General features: G+C 42.9%; 1 protein-coding gene across 2 annotated transcripts in view; it reads left to right on the top strand.

Moving 5' to 3' along the window:
• The window catches only part of Pbx1 (PBX homeobox 1), a 321,114-nt gene extending 297,311 nt beyond the window's left edge, over nt 1–23,803 (top strand). For both annotated transcript variants that reach the window (XM_052200252.1, XM_052200253.1), the window contains one exon: nt 22,349–23,803. In XM_052200252.1, the coding sequence (XP_052056212.1) occupies nt 22,349–22,369 (21 nt within the window). In that variant the 3' untranslated portion in view covers nt 22,370–23,803. The remainder of the gene's footprint in view (nt 1–22,348) is intronic.
• The last annotated feature ends 550 nt before the right edge of the window (nt 23,804–24,353 follow it).

Below are 24,353 nucleotides of genomic sequence, written 5' to 3'. Positions count from 1 at the left end.
GACAGGCAACTTTTACGTGGTAGTACATATTATAGATTATCCAGAGATAATTAAAAGGATAATAAGATGTTTGCAGGTTACATGATGAGAACACTATACCATTTTATACGGTCTAGGATTTTGGTATCTCCTTGGATTCTAGAACCAGTTCTTGTTAGATGCTAACAGGCTGAACTCCCCTGAGTCACACAGATCCTGGCACATACTGTTCATTCATGCATTTGCCCATTGAGCAGTGACTCGCAATTACAACTGAAATTAAGAAGAACAAAAGAACACTACTTTCCATACTCTTAGAAAGCAGGCTAGTGTGTTAAAACATGGGAATAGAAAACTGAGCCTCCATTTTGATGAGTAGTATTATGACCTTGGGTTCTTTTGCCATGAGGAGGAATGATTTAATCCTGGTGACCAACATAGGAGTCAGGAAGAGCTCAGAAGAGGAAGGGAATATGGACCTCTGTTGTTGGACGAGTCAGTATCGAACCTGTTTGTTTCCCAAATCCTCTGCTCCTGGCCCCTAGCCCTTCAGCCTCCAGTGGCAGTCAGTGTAAATCTTTCTTAGAGAGTTGTTTCCCCTTGTGGTCATACAGTAACAGCCTACTAAACCTGCCGATGGGGTGAATTATGAGCCGGTCCCTGGAGCCCCAGCCTCTCTTGCCCACAGAATGAATTGTGGAGCTCTGGGCTGCTGGGATTTTTATTTATTTATTTGTTTGCTTTAGCATATTTTAATCTGGTCATTAAATTGCAATCTGCCACCCATCCCCAACCTGGACTGTCTTCAGATGGAACAGATTTTTCACAGGTAATGATACCTATAAACTTCAGGGATGGCAGGCACCAGAACAAACTGGAAGAGGGGGACGTGACAGGTTGAAGAGACACATCCCACCTGGCTGGACCTTGGCTGACCTGCTTCTGCCCTGGCTCATCTCTACCTATTCCAGAGCAGCTAGAATGGCCAGTGGTTTTCTGAACAGTACATGTGGCCAAGCGTAGCCTGGAAACCTGTGGAGGGAAGCAGAGGTGAGCCTCCACACCTTGTCCCTGCATGCATGAGAACCATGCTGCTTCACGGTGTGCCAGACAGTAAAGGTGTCACACAACCTGCCTTTATGGTATTGCACAGGAGAGGCGGGCATTCATAAATCAAAGGCAAAGAGGATGCCAGATGGCGCCACAGAGATTGTATTCTCCAGGTCACCCTTCTCATCTGCACTCACTCTGTACTGGGAGGCCGGGGTTGGGGGGGGGGGGAGGATTGCCATCTGACAACAGGGCCACCAACCTACAGAGGTGACACTTGTCATAGTTAGAATATTGGTACCACAGATGCGTCAAACATTTCAAAAGTTGTGCTGACATATTCCTTTGGAGCATCATAACCATTGTGTGAACCCAAAGGGGCAGGTGTCACAGTTCCATTTCTGCAAGAAATAAAACCTAGACACAGGGACTATGGAACAAATTGCTAATGGAAGTGCCTGGCTCATAGAGTTGTGCAATGAATCTATTTGGAGTCAGAAGAGTCAGTTCACGATGCCTTAAAATAAGCCAAAGTTTCATTCCAAGGTTGGCTTGTGGAAGCACACCCAGGTCTTGGGAGCCTGAGGCTGCCATTGAAGAAGTGAGGTCAGAAACCACTTGTCTCCTAATTAATCTGTGTGTGTACCAGAGGTCTTGGCACTCAAACGGCACTTTTCAGATGTGCCTGCTTTGCAAGGCCAGAGAAGTACACGTCCACATCTTTGGGCTTATGGTGAAATAGGCAGAGTTCTAAGGGTTTGCACACACCCACTTCTTTAATTTTCTCAACAGCTTTATGTAGGTGCTGGGATTCCACACATCATAAATGGAAACACTGAAGCTCAGAGAGGTTGTGCAATTTTCTATAAGGCATAAAGTAAGAAAGTAGAGGAGCTGAGAGTCTGGTTTCAGAGTCCAAGCTGCTAACTCTCTGGGCATGCTGCACTTCCTGGGTGGGCATGCAGGTGCTGCTCTGCAACTCAGTTCTTCCTCTCAATACCATAACCCATGGACCATACTGACAAAGGCTAGCAGCCATCTTCCTGCACTAAACGACTCAAGGCTTTGAAAAGATAAACCCTCAAAGACCCCGACCATTCAGCTGCATGGATACAGAGTTAGGCTCAACCTACATATGTGCTCCTTGGAGATGATTTTCTGGAAAGATGAGAAAATGAAACCAGTTAAGCAAGCATTCTCTGTCTGTCTGTCTGTCCGTCCGTCCGTCCGTCCGTCCGTGTGTGTGTGTGTGTGTGTGTGTGTGCGCGCGCGCGCGCACGCGCGCGCGCGCGCACATGTACCTGCCTGTCCATCTATGTGCACATGAGTATAGAGCTTGTGGAGTCTTAGAACTCTTGGAGCAGGTGGTTGTGAGTGTGCGGACATGGGACCTCACATCCTCTGCAGAATCTTAACTGCCCCAAACTGATTACCAAAGGAGACTTGTTCTTGTGTTCCAGGAAGCCGACCTGAGACTTGTTCTCAGGGAGGCTACAACTTAATGGTTCAAACTGAAGATTTTGGCTTTTTAGGATGTCGTGTGTCCCATCAAAGCCAGTGCACAGCCTTGTGCTTTGTAGCTTCAGGATACAGATGCAAGGCACAGAGAAAGGAAAGTCTATATGGAGGTCAAACTTGGTCCTGGTTGTTGTAGCAGCCACCAGATCATGGCTTTTAAACACTTGGGCTGCATTAAAACCCCTGTTACCCCCCAAGCGATGTTTGTACTCATTACTAAATACCTGATTTGGTAACAGGAATCATCACACTGTGTCTTAATTTAGGAGCTGAATTTGCATAAAGCAGATGACTTGGCAAGCTAATTTTGCTATTATGTCTCTGTCAGTTAAGGATGACAGGAGTCCATGATCTGTTCTCCCTACAGCTCAACCTGTTATATATGGTCCTCCTTATAATCCAGACCTAGAGTTATAGAAAGCATGAGATGTGTCACCAGATGCCAGAACACTCTGATGACATGGTGCATCAACAGACAGGCCAGAGTGTGCCAAAGTCATTGTGCCAAGAAGTCATCTCATTACTTGTTGATACCTGTTGCTAGATTAGAAGAGACCCAGACATAGCATTCTGATCCTGACCTTATAAGTTTTCACCTTTCCTTTTGACCCTTACCTGGCAGTACTCATGGTCCTTAGAAGGACTTTGACCATAGCCTAGGTGCTAACTCACAATTTATGATGTATGGATGATTTACTGATTGTTTTATTATTTATACCCATGCCATGATCAAATTGAGCAAAATGACCTCTAAGTTTAAGGAATCATTCCAGCACCTAACTTTGTCTTTATCCACTTGTGTCTTTTATTGTGTGTATGTGCATGCATGTGCACCTGTGTGCACATGAGCTTTGAGATAGAATCTCATTCTGTAATCCAGTCTGTCCTCACATAAATGACACTCCCGCCTCAATCCCCAGGTGCTAGGATTATTGGTGTAAGCTATCTATGCCTAGACTCAGTTTTCTGTTTTTTGGTTTGTTTGGTTTTTTTTTTTTTTTTTTGAGGGGGAGGGATGTCAGGGTCTTACTATGTAGTTCAGGCTAGCCTTGAATTTGCTGTATATCCCAGTCTGGCCTCAGACTCCCAATCCTCTTGTCACCGTCCAAATATTAAATAAAGAATTTCAAAATAAATAAAATATATGGCATCTGAGATTCAGAAGTGATGCCAACATTCCTCTTGTCCATTCATATTCTTTACAAATGGGACCCATGGGTCGACACCATCTAATTTGTAGGATCAGTCATTATCGGAGGGGACAGCTAATGATAATGCAGTACAAGAAAGAAACTTGAGTATTAAATAAGAACAAGGAACCCCTTAGGGTGACTGGCTAAAGGGAAAGAGGATGACACAAGACAAGGTCCCCAGTGAGACTGGAACCCTTGAGGCAAGCAATGAGTTTGGTACCCAGGGATCCCCAGCTTTCATGCCCTCACACTGCTGTGTAGGAACTGAGAAGTCTTGAGCAAGCCATCCAACTTCTCTATGCCTTCCCCATCAGTAAAGTCGGGCTCGCCTATGTGCCAGAATTAATAAACTACTCCAGCCTCATACACAACATGTGTTCCATTCAGGGCATTCTCCACTGTGCTTCTCAAAGGCTGATATTTGGCTCCAGACTCAGGGCAGGCTTTAAACAGGGCCACACGGAGGATAGCTCAGACACCATGCAGGAAAAGAAAGCACCCTGTTTAAGGAGAGGGTGCTTCAAACTGTTGAGAAGAAAAACTGCCACATATGGTCAGAAAATTCATGCATAGGTATCCAAGGCTAATGGCCCAAAATAGATAGACCCGGTCTATAAGACTGAATGTCCTATCTCCATTGATGGCTTGGAAGCTGTCCATTCTTTGTCTAAACATATATCTCTTACCAGCTACAAATTTGGGAAACAGTTGCAAAAAAAAATATTAAACCCCAGAATCAACAGATACCAAGAAATGAAGGAAAGTGGGCGTGGGAGGGAGAAATAAGTCAGTGACTGCTCACCAACTGCTTCCTTTGCCCTGTGGATTTCTTGTCAATGATTATTCAATCTCAGGCCTGACCTTTCTATTCTAAATAACACTGCAATATCAGCACGGCCCAGCCTGCAGCTTTTGCAGGAAATTAACTGTATCTGGTTCTCACAGGAGACCCAAGAAATCCCCTCAGTAACTAAGCCCGGGCTGGTGTACAGACAAAAAGATCCAGCATTATCTTCTTCTCATACATTTCTCCTAATACCCGTCTAAATATCACAGGGCTCCCAGCTGTTTAATTCTAATAAATACTCATCTATTCTCAAAACAGACAAATGTTAGGTCTCAGGTGGGTCTCGAGTGTTTTTTGTGTGGTAGGAGAGAAAATAGGGAAAGCGAAAGAATGGAACAGCTCCCTGCCAAGTGGCGATTTCCAGACAGGTACAGTACTAGCCTAAGAAAATGGCTAATGGTTTCTGGCAGAGTCAGAGTCCAAGGTGACTTCTAAATGGCTGTGTTTATAACCAGTGTCCACACTGAGATATCCTTTGTTCCTGTGGTGCAGCCTTGGGTTTCTGGGCAGTCATAATGGCAGTGGTGTAGTGAGGGATACTGACCCAGCTGGTGTTACTTGCATCTTGCCAGGGGGTGAAGAGAGTATGGAAGGTGGCAGAGACAGGCTTCACAGGCAAGCCTCAGGCTTCTGTCTTAATGTCAGCCTTCCCCTCTGCGTCAGAATCTACCCCTGAGTTCAGATGGTTGCCTCATGAGAGGAGAGACCTAGACTTCTGTGACCTTGGGAGCCAGTTTGATTTGCAAACAATACTGTCCAAATGATAGAAGGGGCCAGAAGAACTAGCGTTCTGAAGGTGTGGAATGCCTGGATCTGGGTTGGTGATGTGAAGAAATTCTCAGTGCTTGGGCTCTTTGGTCCTTCATGAATCCTAGCTAGCTTTAAACACGCATCATGGCTTGGACTTACAGAGAAGCCCTCAGAGAAAACCTGGTTCATACCCAGACACTTGCTCATAATCTGAGCCTGGCAGCCTATGTCTGGGTAACACCCAGCTGGAGACAGGATGTTTCCTTAAGAAGGCAGATGTGGGTGTCTATTCAAATTTTTGGTCCCTCTAAGAATCACTTACAGTGTTCCAAGTCAGGTAATTGTAGATGGCAAGCTGTTTCAGTTTTAAGGCAGCTATAGATTTCAACTGAGCCAAACTTCTCCATCTCTTCATCTAAATCAGTGAATCTCTACATTTGTTTGAATCTGACTGACTAGGAGAAAGTTCTTTTGGTCAGGAGCAAAAGGGCTGCTGAGAGTCTAAAGGTCTTTTCTTATGTCTCTGGCATAACATAACGATGCCAAGCCATGTTCAGCCTGAGACTCTAAGTTCAGTTGTAGAAACAGTAATGTCCACTCATCAAAACTCTACCTGACTTCCAGGGCCTGGCTGTCACCTTACATTCTCCAGATGTCTCTCCAGGTGCTCTGCTCATGGAGAACATGTTCTTCTCTGAACAGCTGTGTTTACTGTATACATCTCTTATTAAGCACCAACTATTTACCCCTCTGGTTGTATGCTTTGGAACAAGCCAGATGGCATGCACATGGAATCTCTAGCACCTGGGAGGAAGAGGCAGACAGATCTCTGTGATTTCAAGGCTTGTTTGGTACATATAACAAATTTTAAGACAACCAGAGCTACATAATGAGAGTCTGTCTCAAAAAGCCATGCCAGAACTATAGTGTTCCTTGAAGCCATTAGACCTTGGAAAAATATAAGAGCCATAATGTCAAGTCTATAGTGTAAAACCCCATGGGATCTCTTTCTGCTCTTTCCAGGGAGACTGGGTGAATCCACAGTCCAGAGCAAAGCAGACTGCTTTCCTGAATTTGGTTCTATCTGTCTCTAACAGTTTTCTTAAAAAGATCCAAAGATAGGTATATGACTCTCTACTTAGCAAATGGTTCGCATGCCTCTAAATCTCACAGTGAAAGTCAGGCATGAGCTTTGGCTCCACCCCAATAGGCAAGAATTAATGACCTCATCAGGCAAGACTTCACCTAGTGGAGAACTAGAAAATCCAGCTAAGTAAAAGAATCCAGAGAAGTAACAACCAGAGAGGTAAACAGCCAGTGCTTAATAAGAGGCATACACAGTAGACACTTCATCTGTTCAGAGAATAGCAGGATATCTGTGTGCAGAGCATCTGGGGAGACAGCTCAAGCATGTAAGGTGACAGCCAGGCCCTGGAAGACAGGTAGGGTTCTGATGAGTGGATATTACTGCCTCCAATTTATTAGCCCAATAAACAGGCAGTACATGGAGGGTAAATAAACGGGAAGCAGTGTGGCAGTTTAATGTAGGTGTGCATGCAGGCACAAGCAAGCTGCTGATTTGGGTTTTCATGAGCTAAGTGAAGGCATTTTTCCTGCAGCTTCCGTGAAATCTTATTTTAGCGCATTTTGGTTCATGCACCTTCCCCATAATAGACGGTCAGGATAGGGTCTTAGAGAGGTCAGGACCAGAGATGAACAGTTCCTTGGGTCTTGGCAGGGGTTTACAGAGCATCTGTGACTTTGTGGTCTCATCCTCTTGGGGTCCTTGGTGATCCTGGAATACACCACCTCTGGAAGACTGTGAAAACTGCTTAGGTACTTTGACTATTGTCTCTGTCAGAGTCCCCAGACTCCAAGCTGAAGGGACTGTCCCCAGGAAGAACAGAATCCTGTCACTCATCTGTGTCATTCTATTGTACAACGCCATCACAGCTGAGAATGAATTTTGCATACATTTGTTTAACAGGATGCATCAAATTCCAGCTTTCCCTTTACAAGGACAGAGACAGTATCTCTTATTCAATTCTTATGTTTCCACCCCAGGGTCTAATAGCAAATAGTGTTTCATACATGTTGAACAAAGAATGCACCAACTCAACTCATCTTTATCTTTTGAGAGAGTGATGTGGGGGAGGATGTGAGGTTCGTTTGTTGTTGTTTTTGAGACAGGGTTTCTCTGTGTAGCCCTGGCTGTCCTGGAACTCACTCTATAGACCAGGCTGACCTCAAACTCAGAAATCTACCTGCCTCTGCCTCCCAAGTGCTGGGATTAAAGGTGTGCGCCACCACTGCCTGTTGAGGTTCTATAAATGATCTAAAGAGGGCTTTGAACCTTCTCCCCGGAGGAAAACTGCCTATGCCTTATATGGCAGGCAGACTGGGCCTTGAGCTAGGAGACAGCGTAGTTACCATGCTGCATCCTTTGCAGGTGATTCTTCAGTTTCTATGTGGGTCTTTCCAGGGCTGGGAGATTCACTGTGTCCCCACTTGAGGATGGTGTTAATGGTTGGAGGTGTGTTCTTTGTAGAGTAAGCAGCAATCTTCCTTCCTGGAACTTACACCCATCCTTCTTGCTCTCCTGGGCAGTTTGAGGCAGAGAAAGAGCTGGAAATTTGCTACAAGGGATTTTATTCATCACATATGTATTGGCTAGTTTTGTGTGTCAACTTGACACAGGCTCAAGTTATCACAGAGGAAAGGAGCTTCACTTGGGGAAGTGCCTCCATGAGATCCAGCTGTGGGGCATTTCCTCAATTAGTGATCAAGTGGTGAGGGCCCCTTGTGGGTGGTTCCACCTTTGGGCTGGTGCTCTTGGGTTCTATAAGAGAGCAGGCTGAGCAAGCCAGGGGAAGCAAGCCAGTAAGAAACATCCCTCCATGGCCTCTGCATCAGCTCCTGCTTCCTGACCTGCTTGAGTTCCAGTCCTGACTTCCTTTAGTGATGAGCTGCAATGTGGAAGTGTAAGCTCAATAAACCCTTTCCTCCCCAACTTGCTTCTTGGTCATGATGTTTGTGTAGGAATAGAAACCCTGACTAAGACAAATTGGTACCAGCATAGTGGGGTATTCCTGTGACAACCTGACCATGTTTTGGGGAGGTTTGTGGAAGGACTTTGGAACTTTGAGCTAGAAAAGCTGTGGAAAGTTCTATAGGAGCTTGGAAGACAATGTTAAGAACAGTGCAGAAGATGGAGGCCTGGCTTGTGAAATTTCAGAGGGAAGATTAAAGACTCTTACAGTGGCCATGTTTTAATTGTAAAGATTCTGTGGTTTTGGTTAGCTGGGGCTGAAGAATCAGCTGTAAGTAACAAGATACCAGAACCACTAAAGCAAACCTTTGTGTTACTGGGACTATTGATGCTGGTTAGCTGGAGCTAAGAAATTAGCAGTGATTAAGAAGAGACCAGCATCACTGAGGTGAAATCTTCTGGGAAGTGTTTTCTGAGAGCACAGAGAGTGTGTTCCAGAGATAGCCACAGTTGTATTTTGTGCTGTGGTTGGATTTGGTACTGTGTAAGAGTCACCCAGATGGTACTGGTTTTGAAGGCATGAAGGGGTCATGAAGAGCAGCTGAGGCTCTTGGCACAGTGAGAGGCCATGGAAGGCCATTGGTGAAGGTGCAGCCTCAGTTGCAATTGATGGCCCAGGACTTGAATGGGTCATGCATAGGAGCAGAGGCTTGTCACCATGAAGAGAGCCTATGAGACGCTATTGGTGAAGCCTAATTACAGTAGAAGTCAGCAGTGTTTTGGAGATGTCAGTGCCATATGATGACCACCAAGAACAGCAGTAGCAGTGGAGTACAGGCAGCTGGAGCCTAGAAGACAAGCTGGGTGCTACAAAGGGCAGGACTGAAGAAGTGACCCAAGCCCTTGGAGGAGCCCAGAAGATCATGAGTTGGATCCCAGACATTGGACATTTGTTGTTTGAGTTTTGCTTTTGGTTGCGTCTGTGCCCTGATAGGTTTCCCTCTTGAAGGAAGAAAGTATTTTAGTGGAGCCCACAGTTAAAAGACTTTGAACTTTTAAAAGACTTTGAATTTTAAAGATATTGGACATTTTAAGGTGATTGATCTTTTAATATGTAAAGACTGTGGGACTTTTAAAGTAATTTAGATCTTGGGGATGAATAAGAAAGTAAGGGTTGAGGCTTAATAGTAATGTGTTTGTGTGTCAAGTTGACAAGGGGTCAATTGTACTGGCTAGTTTTGTATGTCAACTTGACACAGGCTGAGTTATCACAGAGAAAGGAGCTTCAGTTGGGGAAGTGCCTCCATGAGATCCAGCTGTGGGGCATTTTCTCAATTAGTGATCAAGTGGTGAGGGCCCCTTGTGGGTGGTTCCACCTTTGGGCTGGTGCTCTTGGGTTCTATAAGAGAGCAGGCTGAGCAAGCCAGGGGAAGCAAGCCAGTAAGAAACATCCCTCCATGGCCTCTGCAACAGCTCCTGCTTCCTGACCTGCTTGAGTTCCAGTCCTGACTTCCTTTAGTGATGAGCTGCAATGTGGAAGTGTAAGCTCAATAAACCCTTTCCTCCCCAACTTGCTTCTTGGTCATGATGTTTGTGCAGGAATAGAAACCCTGACTAAGACAACATACATACTGCTTTTTGAATGTTTGGGAACACAGATGCAAAGCCTTCATGGGCTTTCTCTTACCTCTGCCTGTTTTGCCTCATTTAGCACTAACCTTGGTAACCTGTGAAGTTCAGGGAATAGCAGAGGACATGGCTACTATTTCTTCCTTTGTTCCAGATAATACACTGGCCTTATGTTGCCTAAGTAGCGTTTGCTTCTTGGTGGACTTCTCACACCATTGACCCTTAATTAACAAAGAGTCAGTGATGCACCCAAGCCTTTGTTCAGGGGCGCAGTTGATAATACCCATCTCCCCACCAGGCATCTGCCACTTGCTGTTTAGATCGAATCACACTACCTTTCCATTTATCCTTGTTAAAGACCACCCTATTAGATTTGCTCCTTGAGTCCAGCCTAGTGAGACCTTTCTGGGTCCTGGTTTCAGCATCTCACATATTAGCTCATTACTCTCAGACAATGCGTTTAATGTGTAATAAAGAGCTATCGTTTCCAGTCTGTTTCTCTGACCAGATACTACACTGTACATAGCCTGCTATCTCATTCCAATCCTTTAAAGTGAGTGCCATGATACTGGTTCTGTTTTATTCTTTATTTTCTTTCATTTTATGGAAGCAAAATCTTTCTATAGATCCCAGGATGGTCTGGAACTCTCTATGGAGACCAAGCTGTCTTTGAACTGCAGGGCATCCTTCTGACTTAGCCTCCTGGGTACTAACATTACAGACATGTATCATGATGCCCTGCTGATGCCTACTTTACATAAAAGAAATTTGAGAAAAGCTCCAGTTATCTAGAGACACACAAATATGTAGGAGAGTCAGGATGTGAACCCAGAGTGTGACCCTGAAGGTGGGGTACAATGCCACAAGTCTATGTTGTTGTCAGCACAACCCTGTTATAGACAGGACCAGCGATAGCCAGTGCTTTGCGGCAAACACTGTGTGCTGTGGGCAGATCCCTTCCCCTTTATTGGCATATTGTTCTCATTGCCTGCTTGTATCCCAAGCAAGGACAAGAGGAATTCTGTTCACTATGTTGAAATTAGATCAGAAATTTCTTGCTGTTCTAATATCTTCCTTCCTAGGAGTATAAGTGATAGTAATAGGATGTGTCTTGTTTGGGCCAATTCCTGCTGACATCTGTATATCACAAATTATTCTACTTCATGCTTTGAAGTTATTATTGAAGTTGAGCCTAGATTCTTACTAAGATGACTTCTGAACTCTGAACTCTGCCAATTTGTCATTTGAAGGGGGTGTGGTACACTTTTTGTTATCTAGCCTCTAAAAGCTGATGAAAACAGACGAAAAGTCCAAGATAATCGCATTATTGTTCTCTTAAACATGCCACATATCCCCCAAATTAATGACAGTTAAGCCTTCTAAGATTTTACACAGAAGGCGATGAAATGTGCTTTAACATTTCAGCCAGTCTGAGTGAGTCTCAGAGTCAACCACCAACAGCCTTCTGCACCACCCTTGTCCATGGCTAGCTTTAAGGTTAAAAATTCAGGAGACAGCAGGTGTTAGTGAGGATGTGGAGAAAGAGGAACACTCCTCCACTGCTGGTGGGATTGCAAGATGGTACAACCACTTTGTAAATCAGTCTGTCAGTTCCTCAGAAATCTGGGCATGACACTTCCGGAGGACCCTGCTATACCACTCCTGGGCATATACCCAGAGGATTCCCCGGCATGCAATAAGGACACATGCTCCACTATGTTCATAGCAGCCCTATTTGTAATAGCCAGAAGCTAGAAAGAACCCAGGTGTCCCTCAACGGAGGAATGGTTACCAAAAATGTGGTATATTTACACAATGGAGTACTATTCAGCCATTAGAAACAATGAATTCATGAAATTCTTAGACAAATGGATGGAGCTGGAGAACATCATACTAAGTGAGGTAACCCAGTCTCAAAAGATCAATCATGGTATGCACTCACTGATAAGTGGATATTAGCCTAGAAACTTTGAATACCCAAGACATAATCCACATATTAAATGATGTCCAAGAAGAACGGAGGAGTGGCTCCTGATTCTGGAAAGACTCAGTACAGCAGTATAGGGGAATAGCAGAACAGGGAAGTGGGAAGGGGTGGATGGGGAAACAGGGGGAGGGAAGAGGGCTTATGGGACTTTCAGGGAGTGGGGGGCCAGAAAAGGGGAAATCATTTGAAATGTAAATAAAAAATCTATCAAATAAATAAAAAAATTTCAGAATTAATTAATTAATTAATTAATTAAAAAAAAACTACTAGTAACATTTCTTAGTAGTTTTCTCATGGGTGTCTTTGACCTGAGACCACTGTGCGATAAAGAAAAAGGATAAAAGGTGTAGAAAAAGGAGAGATCTGATTTCTTCCAGAAATGGTTTAGAAAATTAAGAAAAGAAAGAAAATGGGGGTGGGGACATGGCGGTAGTGGGGTTCCCCTGTCTTCTGTCCTTATTCTTTAAAAAAAACCAAAACAATTAAACAAACAAACAAACAAAAAAACCTCCATAGGTGACAAACATGACCCCCTAACAAGGACCTTGGCATTCTGAGCATAGTTCAAGAGATGCTCCCTGTTGGGGCAGTTCATTTAAGTTTTCCTTTCCCATTTGAGTATAACTGGATAGGTAAACAGTGGGGCTTTATGGCTTAGGAATAAGCCTCTTTTCAAATGTAATTGTATTTCCACTGTCTGTCAGCATGACCTCTCTTTCCCATTTCTCTCTTCTGACACCCTTGTTTGACTGGAATTTTATGTGTGCCTATGTGCTAGTTCATTTATGCCCTATCATTTATTTCTTGATTATATTGTATATTATATAATGTGTATGTGTATACATATGCATATATATATATATATAACTGCATAATGTCACACATCAGTCTGTGCTTATAATTTTTAACCTGGGTAAGATCAATGCAGACCATGTAGATACAGAGTCAGGGCTATCAGAAACAATGAGCTTTCCCTTCAGAGCCTTCCTCCATGAGCTTCTGTCCTAGATGGTATAAAGAGGATGTTGAACAACATCACCACTCTGCTCCTTGGCTGAGGGTGCAGTGTCGCCATCTGTATCCTCTGGGCTGAGAGTGCCGTGTGACTACCTACATGCTCAAGATCGTGCTTCCATGACCTTTCATGATGGACTGTACCCTTAAACTACACACTAAAATAAATTCTCTCCTCCCAAATTGCCTTTTTTAAGGGCAGTTTTTCCCAGGGTGTTAATAAGACCTTTTTGTATGGAGGCTAAAGATCAAGAATAGTGAACCCCCTTCCATAGAATAAAGGGGGGAAAGATCTTTGGAAGCATCCAAGCCACCTCCCATCCAATCTACAGATGTGCCTAACAGAGCAAGGCTTAGCTTCAGCTTGGGGTTGGGGAAGCCCTGCAGCTGGGGAAGCTGGCTGGATCCGAGGTTAAGTCAGGACTGCACAATGTGCAGAGGTTTTTATAGCTGTGAAGGAAAAGGACATGAGTGGGCAGAGAAGCAGTTGGATAGGAACGGGGCCTGAGAAAGTCCCTGTTAATCCAAGACAGAACTCTGCAACAAAATCCCTGTTTAACTGAATGCCACCGTGGGCAGAGAGCCACTGCACCCCACTCAGTCGCTGCCTGAGGTGGACCTCAGAAGAGCTAACTGACAAGGCTGTCAGCCACCCACAACACTCTAAACCCCGCTGTGAACCCTTGTGTGGTTTTTCTGTTTGCTTATTTATTTGCTTTTGGAGACAGAGTCTCAGTATGTATACAGGCTGGTTTTAAACTCTTTTTTAAAATTGTTTATATATATATATATATATATATATATATATATATATATATATATATACATATATATATAATTTTCTATATTCTTGGCTTTAAACTCTTGACCTTCCTGCTTCAGCCTCCTGCATCCTGGGATGGGTGGGAGAATCACTTTTGCCCAGCTCTACACCCTTCCAGGAAAGGGAAACAAAAGATGCTTGTATGGTTTCCATGTCTTCTACACACTAAGAACTGAATCTTGGGTCAATTTTATGTAAGTTCTAATATATGTATTTCTAGTGTCTTCTTAATAATAGTAATGGCTATTTTTCCCCATTGTAAAGTAAAAATATTTTTGACCCATTATGATTGCCAAAAAGGAAAGAATAAACCCACATTTATATAAATATAAATATATTTATAGATATATAGGTGTGTGTACCTGTATGTGTGTGTGCCTGTGTGTGCCTGTGTGTGTGTGTGTGTGTGTGTGTGTATATATATATATATATATATATTATACATATATATCAAATGGTTTTTCATTAAAACATTTTATGGCTGGCATCTGGGCAGCAATTGAAAATGGCCTGAGGTGTCTCCAGAGCCGAGGTCAGTGAACTCAAAACAACCTCTTGAATTTTCCATTAGTGCATAGTTAGATGAAGTAATAAATAAATTATTATTAAGCACTTTGCAAATAGAGTGTTATGTAAATGCTAAATAATCATAATAATACAGTAGTATGCTGATCTTGATAAACGGGTCGACTTCTTTGTCATTTAAAATGGATGGCGCAGCAATGTCTGTGCAGATGAATGAGGTCCACGCTCTTCACCGGAGCTCAATAACACACACAGACTCTTCTGCTAGGAGGCTTTGGCCTCTTCCGGAGTGGCTGCCTTCTTTTCCCCTGGTCTCTGTGGGACAATTAGCAGAGGAGAGGGATTCTGGCCCAGCTTTAAGGGGTAGTAAAAGGCTCCTATGCAGGGATATTGAAAGGAGACCTAGGTGAGCTGAGCGTGCAGGGATTTGCATTTCTGAGAAGTCAGGGCTAATCTATACAAGGCTGGGGGCAGGGAATTAACATTTATTGAGCGCCTCCTGTGACCCAGACACTGTGCTCACTCGGTGCTCCGTGTTTATGATCTCATTCATCCTCCAGGCCAGCACATTAAGGTAATAGAGGAATGGAAAAAAGCGGAAAGCAAGGCTATTTGCTGTAGGAAGGCAGAGACTGACCCAGTGCAGGAGCTGCTGTTCGCATTCTGCTTTCCTGGTAGGGCATGAGAAGGGAAAAAGCCCCCGGGAACCAGTAGAAGCCAGATCCAATGATCTGTCACTGCCCCCAAATGCTGGCACCTTTCAGGAAAAAATAAAAACATTTGTACGATGACCTAAGTCTTTCTCTGGAAACATACCTAAGGACTTCTTGGCCCTGCAGGACTTAATGAGCACCACAGCCCAATGCTCCCTGATTCAGGCCTTCTATAACCCTTAACAATATTTACCAGGTGTTCATATATGCATAGGCATGAATGCAACATTTCATCAGTGGACTATGTACCTTATTCTGTTCTTAGAACAGCCCTTGATTCACATTGTATTGCTTCTTAGATGAAAACACTTAAAGTTTTGTTATGTACTTCACCAGATTTCTCTCAAGTCCAAGAAAGAGGAGGTGAGAACCAGGTAAACCCGCAAATCCTGGCACTTTTAGCTGTTAGATGACCTTGTTCCGCTACCTGTTGACTCTGAGATCTAGGTGTTGGGGACTTGTTCTCCCTTCACACAGCCCTGGTGTACTGGCTGGTTGTGTGTCAACTTGACACAGGCTGGAGTTACCACAGAGAAAGGAGCTTCAGGTTGGGGAAGTGCTTCCATGAGATCCAGCTGTGGGGCATTTTCTCAATTAGTGATCAAGCAGGGAGGGCCTCATTCCTGGGCTGGTGGTCCTGGGTTCTATAAGAAGGCAGGCCGAGCAAGCCAGAGGAAGCAAGCCAGTAAGGAACATCCCTCCATGGCCTCTGTATCAGCTACTGCTTCCAACCCTGCTTGAGTTCCAGTCCTGACTTCCTTAGGTGATGAATAGCAACATTGAAGTGTAAGCTGAATAAACCCTTTCCTGTCCAACTTGCTTCTTGGTCATGATGTTTGTGCAGGAATAGAAACCCAGAATAAGACACCTGGGTTATGTTCTTGATTAATTACCCTTTGTTTAATATACTGGATTTTAAAAATATGAACATAGCTCAATTCTGTTTGTATGTCTGTCTATTGGCAGAAGTGCACACTGAACAGCCTATTGGAAGGGTACAGTTTGATAAGTTTTGAACTTGTTCATACTTATCAAACTCTCCTTGCTTACAATCCAGTCTTTCAACCTTGTCCTTTTTCCCTAGGCAACCATTGACCTGGTTCTTGTCACCATGTCTAGCTCGGAATTTTCTAGAATTTTGCATATGTGGAATCTCAAGGCATGCAAATCCTCCTTGTCTGGCTTCTTTCGCTCAGTGTGATTATTTTGAGATTCATCTGGGTGCTTTGCTTTCTCTTTGTTTTATTTACAGAGATAAGGACTTTGAATAATTAGTATGTATCTTCCATAGTCTTTACACTGGACCCAATCCAGACTCCAAATTCAACTTCTATCATTTATGATAGTTTATAAATTTATAATCATTTATAAAGTTTCATAACCTGTCAGAGGCTTGATTGTTTTGTTTTTCTGTTTGGCTGTCATCTATGAGCTAGGTAAACTGCATAGCATAGGATCTATACACGAAAGGCATTTGATTTCACTACTAAAATATAAATTGATATATGCTAGAGTAAGAAAACCCATTTACATTTTTGTATTCAGCAAAGTACTTGGTATTCACTAAAGATTTAGAATTCGATGGAACAGCAGGAGGGATATGTTAATTCAGTTCAGGAAACAGAGTGCTTCCTATTTGTCTGACATTGAGATATCTCAGACTTTGAGAAATTCCTGTTTAGATTGGAAGGATAAAGGATGAAAGATATAAATAAAGTCATTTCAGTGTTAAGAATGACCTGGATTCAAAAGACATTTGGAAGACAAGATCAATAGACTAGGTGATTGTCTAAAGCAGGAAGGAAGGGAGCCAGGTTGGGTTAAGTTGTTCATAAAAGCAGGAAATTAAGACAAATAGATGTCTGTAAACAGGTAATAAGGACAGTTTTGGTGTTTTGGCTTTGGCTGTAATGGAAGATCCAGTTAGAAAACTCCATCAATCAGTTGCATTTCTAAGGCTTGTATATTTTTAGCACATAGGATACTGATGTCACAAAGTGGGGTGGGTTCACCCAGGAAAAATATACGGAACGAGAATAGATGACCAAACATTGTTAGATATGACCTCATGCAGCACAATCAGGAGGCACATTGAAATACTCTTCCATGGACCAGTCCTACTGGAAAGGTTTCAGACCCACTAATTCCAATCAATCACCCTTTAACCCGTGTGATTATGTGCATGCTCCTTTGTGTGCTGTTGAAGGGCAGATCCAAAATGGGGAAAGCCCTTCAAAGCAAATCAAAAGACTACCTGGATGTGGCCCTTTATCTAGAAGGAACATGGCTGGGGAATGATAGACAGAAGTCCCAGTGGGACAAAAGAGATTTTGCGATGCTAAAAAATACATAACATGTAACAACGGAGTCTTTTTTCCCCTATTTTCCTTTTATTGAAAATAGATTCCTTTATAAAATATATTCCAATTACGTTTTTTCCTCCCCTAACTCCTCCAAGCCCTCCCCTCCTTCCCTCCTATCCAAATCAATACCCCATCTATCGCTCTTAGAGAACAGGCATCTAAAGAATAATAATAAAAATAAGATTGAAAAAAAACCAAAATAGCACAAAACAAGCCAACAGAAGAAAAAGATCCAACAGAAGAAAAGCACCAGCAACACGTCTAAATGCAGAGACGCTAGCATCCATACACACAGAAAAACACAAACCCAAAAGCCATGATTTATAAAGGACATGTAAGGTTTAAAAAAAATCCCAACAAAGCAATATAAGACAAGGAGCTTCCAAAGATGTCATTGGGTTCATTTTGTGTTGGGTGTCTACTGCTAAGATTGTAAGAGCCAGAGGGGATGCGGGACCCCAAGGAAACAAGGCCCTGTAAACACAGCAGGGCAAATGCACGGATGAACCCACAGAGACTATAGTGGCGTGCATGGGACCTGTGTGGATTGTGCCAGATGGGGTCTTGGAGCTGAAAGGAGAAGAGGTCACATACCCCATCCCTAGCCCAGAAGCTATCTCCAATTGATAATCATTTATCAATGAAAACTTAAGTCTCTCCAATGGAGTCTCACTGGGGATACAAAACAATTGTGGTTTTCTGGTAACTTTTCCCTCCCAAGGATAGAGAGGGTTGTTTGTTTTATGATATTCAGTTGTATGTTGTCTGAAACGGTCCTTCTGTGTGCCCCCATACCTCCTTTCCTATATCATTCAGTCACCTAACATATGTTAAGTACCTTCTGTATATACATATCATATTAGGACCTAGAGACACAAGGAGTAATAGTATTTAGTTTCTATCAAGAAGAATCAGGAGAATGAATACTCTCTGGGTAATCGGCTCATTGTCACAGCATCCTCCATTGACTTGGTGTGTGTGTGTGTGTGTGTGTGCCCTTATCTACACTACACTGATGTGCTGAGACACAGCTGTGATCACCTGATGCGTCAGGTGGCTGACCTACAGAACTGGGATGACTGAGGGATGGTCAGTCAGTCCATGGATGAAATTCAGACTTCCCAGCCAAGCATTCTTTCTACTAAGGGGAATGTTTTTGTCCCAGCTCCCAGCACCCTCATCCTGGGCAATTTGCCTTTGCAATTTTCTGGTTGTCTATTTTATCTCTTTCAGCTGACACATTTGACAGGTCCTTGTGGGGTGGGGGGGGAGCGGGGGTAGGGGGTGAATACTGACTTTAGAATAGCTTGCCTTTGGTCAAGCGCCGTGTCCCCCAGGTAAAAGAAGAGCTTTGGGAGAGCTATCCGCATTCACATACCCGCCCCTAAACCCCACTGCTCATCTGGAGAGAAATATGCTTATCAGCTTTGCATGTGCCAAGGAACACTATCAAAACCAAATTAACCCAAACTGGCCACCATTCAGGTCAGCTAATTAAATTAGCTATTGTTGCATTACTGATAAGGACAGTTTGGAAATGGGAAAAAAGCTGCTCATCCCAGCAGCCATAAAGAGAAAGCCAAGAAAATGTGTTAATGGGGAACACTGTGAAAGGAAACCCCTCAGACTAGCCGGAGTACCCGGGGGGCTTTGGTGGACTGTTCTATGAGCCATCTGCCCCAAGATCACTCACTGCTCACAGCCCTCCCTGGCTCTAGTCCTTAGGAGTACTGCTGCTTTCTGGCTTTCTAGTCCCCAGCTGTAGCCAGGACAACTATCTCCTCTCCTCACCACTATCCTAATCCTTCTAATGGTATAAGGAGAAGTGGGGACTGGAACCTTCTTTAATGTACTAAAATATAGCCTCCCCCAAATATAAAAGGCAGCTAGCTGGTGATTGAAAGAGCCTTAAGGAGAGGAGGGAGGAGAGAGAGAGAGAGAGAGACAGAGAGAGAGACAGAGAGAGAGAGACAGACAGAGACAGAGACACAGAGAGACACAAAGAGACAGAGAGAGACAGAGAGACAGAGACAGAGAGAGAGAGAGAGAGAGAGAGAGAGAGAGAGAGAGAGAGAGAGAGAGAGAGAGAACAGAGAAGACACAGCCGGACAGACAGACAGACAGACAGACAGAAGAGAAAAGACACAAAGGAAAAAAGAGGGTCCAGGAGGAAGCAGGTAGATACCCACTGAGCATCTACCCCATTATGCAGCAATAGTCTTTCCACTACTGAATGCTGTGTTTTTGAGGATGCAGAAGAAGCTGTCTGTTGTCTAGGTAAGCTGCACAGACAGCCTCGCTCTAGATCAAAGAGTCAGTGTCCTGGGTCTCTGGACTTGAGAGATACAAAGGTAGGGAATGTTAAGGAAATCATTCTCTCTAATATAGCTTGCACACCAGTGGCACTGTTACCTGTACTATGACCCTTCTCCCGTCAGCTCCAACACTCTCAGATCTTCACACTGACCTGTCCTGTTTCCAGCTCATTTTCCATCACAGGTGATCTAGGCTTCCTAAAGTCTGGGAGCTAACTACCCACGATACACTCTCTTTAGCTTAAATTAATCCACCTTGTGAAACCCCAGGGACTCAGAGTTTGTAGTTCAAACTCACTTCTCTGACAAGACATGACGACAGACCTGGAAATATTAACTGTTTTCTAAAAACCATACAGACAAGAATTAGCAGATTTGAAGTTCTTGTAGAACCTCCGAGCCTATGTAATGGTGCTTGCTGCCTGGGCACGACAGCCACTCGCCATACCTCTGTGAAAATAAAGACAACAATAGGGGATGATCTTGGAAGTCCAAAAAGGACAGTCAGCAAAGTCTATAGCCATGTCCTTCATTCTCATGACTGCTTTCTCTACTGACTCTAGAGACCCCATTGCAGGCTTCAAGTCTTATTCAACCATGAGAAAACAAGCAAATTACAAGCTTCTTTAAAAATAGTATCCATGTGTATCTTCATACATGCTTAGTGTCTTTCACTATTAAAAATGAAAACTCTGTATTCCTAGTGTGTTCAGAGTCCTCAATGACATAGGCCAGAGTACTTTCTTTCTTTCTTTTTTTTTTTAAAGATTTATTTATTTATTATATGTAAGTACACTATAGCTTTCTTCAGAAACACCAGAAGAGGACATTGGATATCATTATGGATGGTTGTGAGCCACCATGTGGTTGCTGGGATTTGAACTCAGGACTGTCACAGGAACAGTCAGTGCTCTTAACCACTGAGCCATCTCTCCAGCCCCTGCCAGAGTACTTTCTAATGAACAAATTGCTGTGCAGTACAATGAAGGGCAATGGTAATATGGAGAACATACTTACTTGCTTACGTTGTGGGGCAGTGTGTGATTCTAACTAGGTAACCTATGATCTGTGCTTGCCTGTGAATTTGAACCTTGAAAGCTCATTCTCCAAGCCCCAGTCTCTTCATGTACAAAGACGTGAACTGCTTGGCTGACTAAGAAATTCCAAAGGTGAATGAATTAGGATATTTACAAGGATATTTGATAGTTAAAAATCTCCCACACCTATAAAATAAAAGCAAAAAGACAAAAAATTTTACTGGAGAAGCTATACTAAGGAAGATAACCCAACACTCTGGTTCTGTTTCCATGTTCATTATGTCTAGCAGGCAAAGTTGAGCAGCCCATCTTCAAGTGCAAGGATGCTAAGCCCATGAGACCCAGTGCTTCCTGTTAGTTATCACTGAAGGAGCATCATCACTGCCTCCATCTCAGAAGAAATCTGTCTTCCCACGGTGTCAATTTAATCAACTGTCCAATTGGGAATTTGATGGAAGGAGAACTCCTAGCTCTGGGCAAATGGATACCCAGCAATAGAGTCACAGGATTATCATGTTATATCTAATATAAATACTATACAATTATAGCATAAAAGAGAGGAAATATCATTATGATCCTACCATTCCAATACAGTGGTACTCACTGTCTATGAAACTTCCTGATGTACCCACATACACAATTAATAGTTTAATAGTTTGACTTATTTTAAAAAGTTCTTCAAAGCTCATTAAGCTCAACCTAACTAGTGTTACAGTTCAGAAGCTACAGTTGATGACTTTCTTCTAAACTGTGCTGAACATTCTCTTTGTTTTCCCTTGATCCTTAGCCACAAAACAACACCCCCTTTCTTCATATTGTCAAGAGGTGAAGCTTTATGGTCTTCTCACCTATGTAGAAGAGAAGTATTAATTGTTAGATACATTATTAACTCTTGGGGGAATGCTAGGATATTTTCTTTGATGTTTGTGCATCACTACGGAACTCTGTCCATGCTTTACCAGAGAAGTGGAGAGAGATGCTTCTTTGGTCCCCCTTGGCAGCCTTTACTGACCTCTGAGAGGATCAGGAGACAACAGTTGTCATCCATCTATAAAAGCAATGAGGCAAAAATACAAGGTGCAGAGGAACGAATTTGGGCTCAAGAATGTGTAGATAGTGTCCTGGGCTTGAGACTCACAAGCTATGTAAGCTGGAATAAGTTAATGTCTTTAGGTTCCATTTGTGGCTTCATCTCTAAGGCATGGACCATAATAATTATTTCATAGAGTGGTCATAAGGATTAAATAAGCTAATATAAGAGGATGCTATAAAATTAGCTACCTTTTTCCTTAAACAATGGTATTCTAAACAAGTTACTCCATTAAACTCTTGCTAATATTTACAGTAGAGGGTTTTTTCCTACATTACATGAATGAAAAACTAACTTCAATTTTTGGCGACTGATGAGCCATCTCTGGAGTCATTGAAGTCCAGGCCTTTCTCTTCTCTTTCTATTTTCAGCTGGTTAACTGCTCACTGAGATCTTGCCAGAGGGTGGGGAAAAGAAATAAAAATGGAAATTGGTCAATTTGACTCTTTGATAGCAGTCCCGATGAACGATCTGGGTGGAAGATGCTAAAGCTGTGAATTAAACTGGAGTTTTGTCTTCTTCCCAGGATATGTCAAGAACCTACTGATCCTCACAGTGACAGCTGTCTCTCTTCTCTTGACTGAAAACAAAAGTCGTCTTCTACCTGAACAGTGGCCTGACTTCTGGAAGAATGCGTATGGACTTTCAAAGAAGTAAGAGGTTATCTGCTGGCCACTCATATCAGACAAAACAAGTCTGGTGAGCAGGGAGCTAGCAGATGTTGTAACTAGATGGTGGGTACGTCGACAGAGTCCCAAAGCAATAACCACTATTCTTTCTCTTCTTCACTAATCCAGCAATCAAATAATCACTCTTAAGCATTTACTGTGTACCACCATATAATATAAAATGTGGTGAGTAGCTAGATATATAAGGTAACCTCTCAACTTTCAAAAAAAGTAATACATTTAAAAAGTAAGAGTTATGCATGTGACAAGACAACTAATCACATAGAGGAGAGAACATGGTGGCAGGTACAGCATATCCCACATGCCAATCACTGTGGGTGGTGTTGCACATGTATTATTTTGTCTAATCCCTACTACATCTCCAAGAGGCATTCCTATCCTCTAATAAATGGTGAAGTTGAGAGTCTGAAATATTTAGTAACTTGCCCATGGTCACATAGATAGAAAAGCATAGAGCCTATTTTCAGGCTTAGATGTACCTAACTAACTCCATAGTCTATGCTTCCTTACTAACCCACACCTGCCAGTGAGAGAAGTCAGAGCTCAAAGACGTCATTTAGTGCAGCCAAGCCAAGACAGAACTCTAAAATGTTTATCAGCAAAATTCGTTTTACCTAGCCCATTGATTGGTTTGGTAACTAGTTCCAGCCAGAGGATAAATGTCTAGCTTCTGCAGACAGAAATGAGGGACTAGAAGTGACCACATGGTAGTCTCAGCCCCGCCACCATCTACATGAGTTCATCTGAGCAAGTTGCTTCCCTCTTCTAGGATCTTGTGGCATCATTGGTAACATAGAGCATTTCCGCATTGTCTAATGTCACACTCTGTCACTAGGCAGCTCTATGGTAATAACAGGGTCGACAATCCAGCAGACCCGAGTTTGAATCCTGGCTCCACCCTCAAGCAGTGGGCTGTTGGGCAAGTCATGTATACTACAGAGATAATAATACTACCTCAGGGTCTCTGCCCTTATTGTTCATTCTCCTTGGAACAGTTCCCAGTTATCCACAAGTTATCCACCCTTATATCTCCTTCCAGTCTTACTCAAGTTACCCACTAGCTAGGTCTCCCTCAAACAGTCTCTACCCTTGCAAATGACATTTGCCATTTCCTAGTTTCTTTCTTCATGCTCTTATTTTCCTTAACACTCAACACCTAACATTCTATACAGAGCACTCGATTATCTTATTTATTGCCTGTTTCCACCTTCTTACCTCTAGAATGTAAGCTCTATATGGGCAGGACTTTTTGTATTCTTTACTGCTGTATCCCCAGTTTCTAGAATGAATTAGGTGCTTAATAAATATTTCTTGCATAAATGAATGCTTGTTGTGAGAATAATTTGAGTCAAGGGCTTTGCATGGGACCTGTCACGTGGTAAATACATGGATGTTATCTATCTGGCTGGCAGTTGTTGTTTTATTATTCTACCTAATCTCAACACCAGGTGTTTTCTTTCCCTTCCAGATAACTGACTTCCTTAGTGAAGTTTAAAGTCCATTTCTGAGATTATTCAAATGAAAGAGGATATATAGTCTTTGTGACAAAAATAAGGAGAAAGACTTGCAAGGCAGTTACTTTCCCTTCCCATACATGAAAACATGCCTCATGAGTAGAAATTCCAGGAATCATATTTCTGGTGACAAGAAAGAATTTTCACAGAATTGGATGTTTACTGAGGGAGTGAGTTATTTCAAGAGAGAGGAAGCTGCTTATGTCTGGAGGTCTCCTAGAAGCCTGGAAACTGTATCTCACAGACCTAGAATATTATTATAGTGGGCAACAAGGTTGGAGTTCAGCCAAAGGGAAGTACTCTCTGAGATCTATGGAGATGGCTAATA

The sequence above is a fragment of the Apodemus sylvaticus genome, chromosome 12 (assembly GCF_947179515.1).
Source record: "Apodemus sylvaticus chromosome 12, mApoSyl1.1, whole genome shotgun sequence".
Classification (NCBI taxonomy): domain Eukaryota; kingdom Metazoa; phylum Chordata; class Mammalia; order Rodentia; family Muridae; genus Apodemus; species Apodemus sylvaticus.
This window is presented reverse-complemented; position numbering and strand designations above follow the sequence as displayed.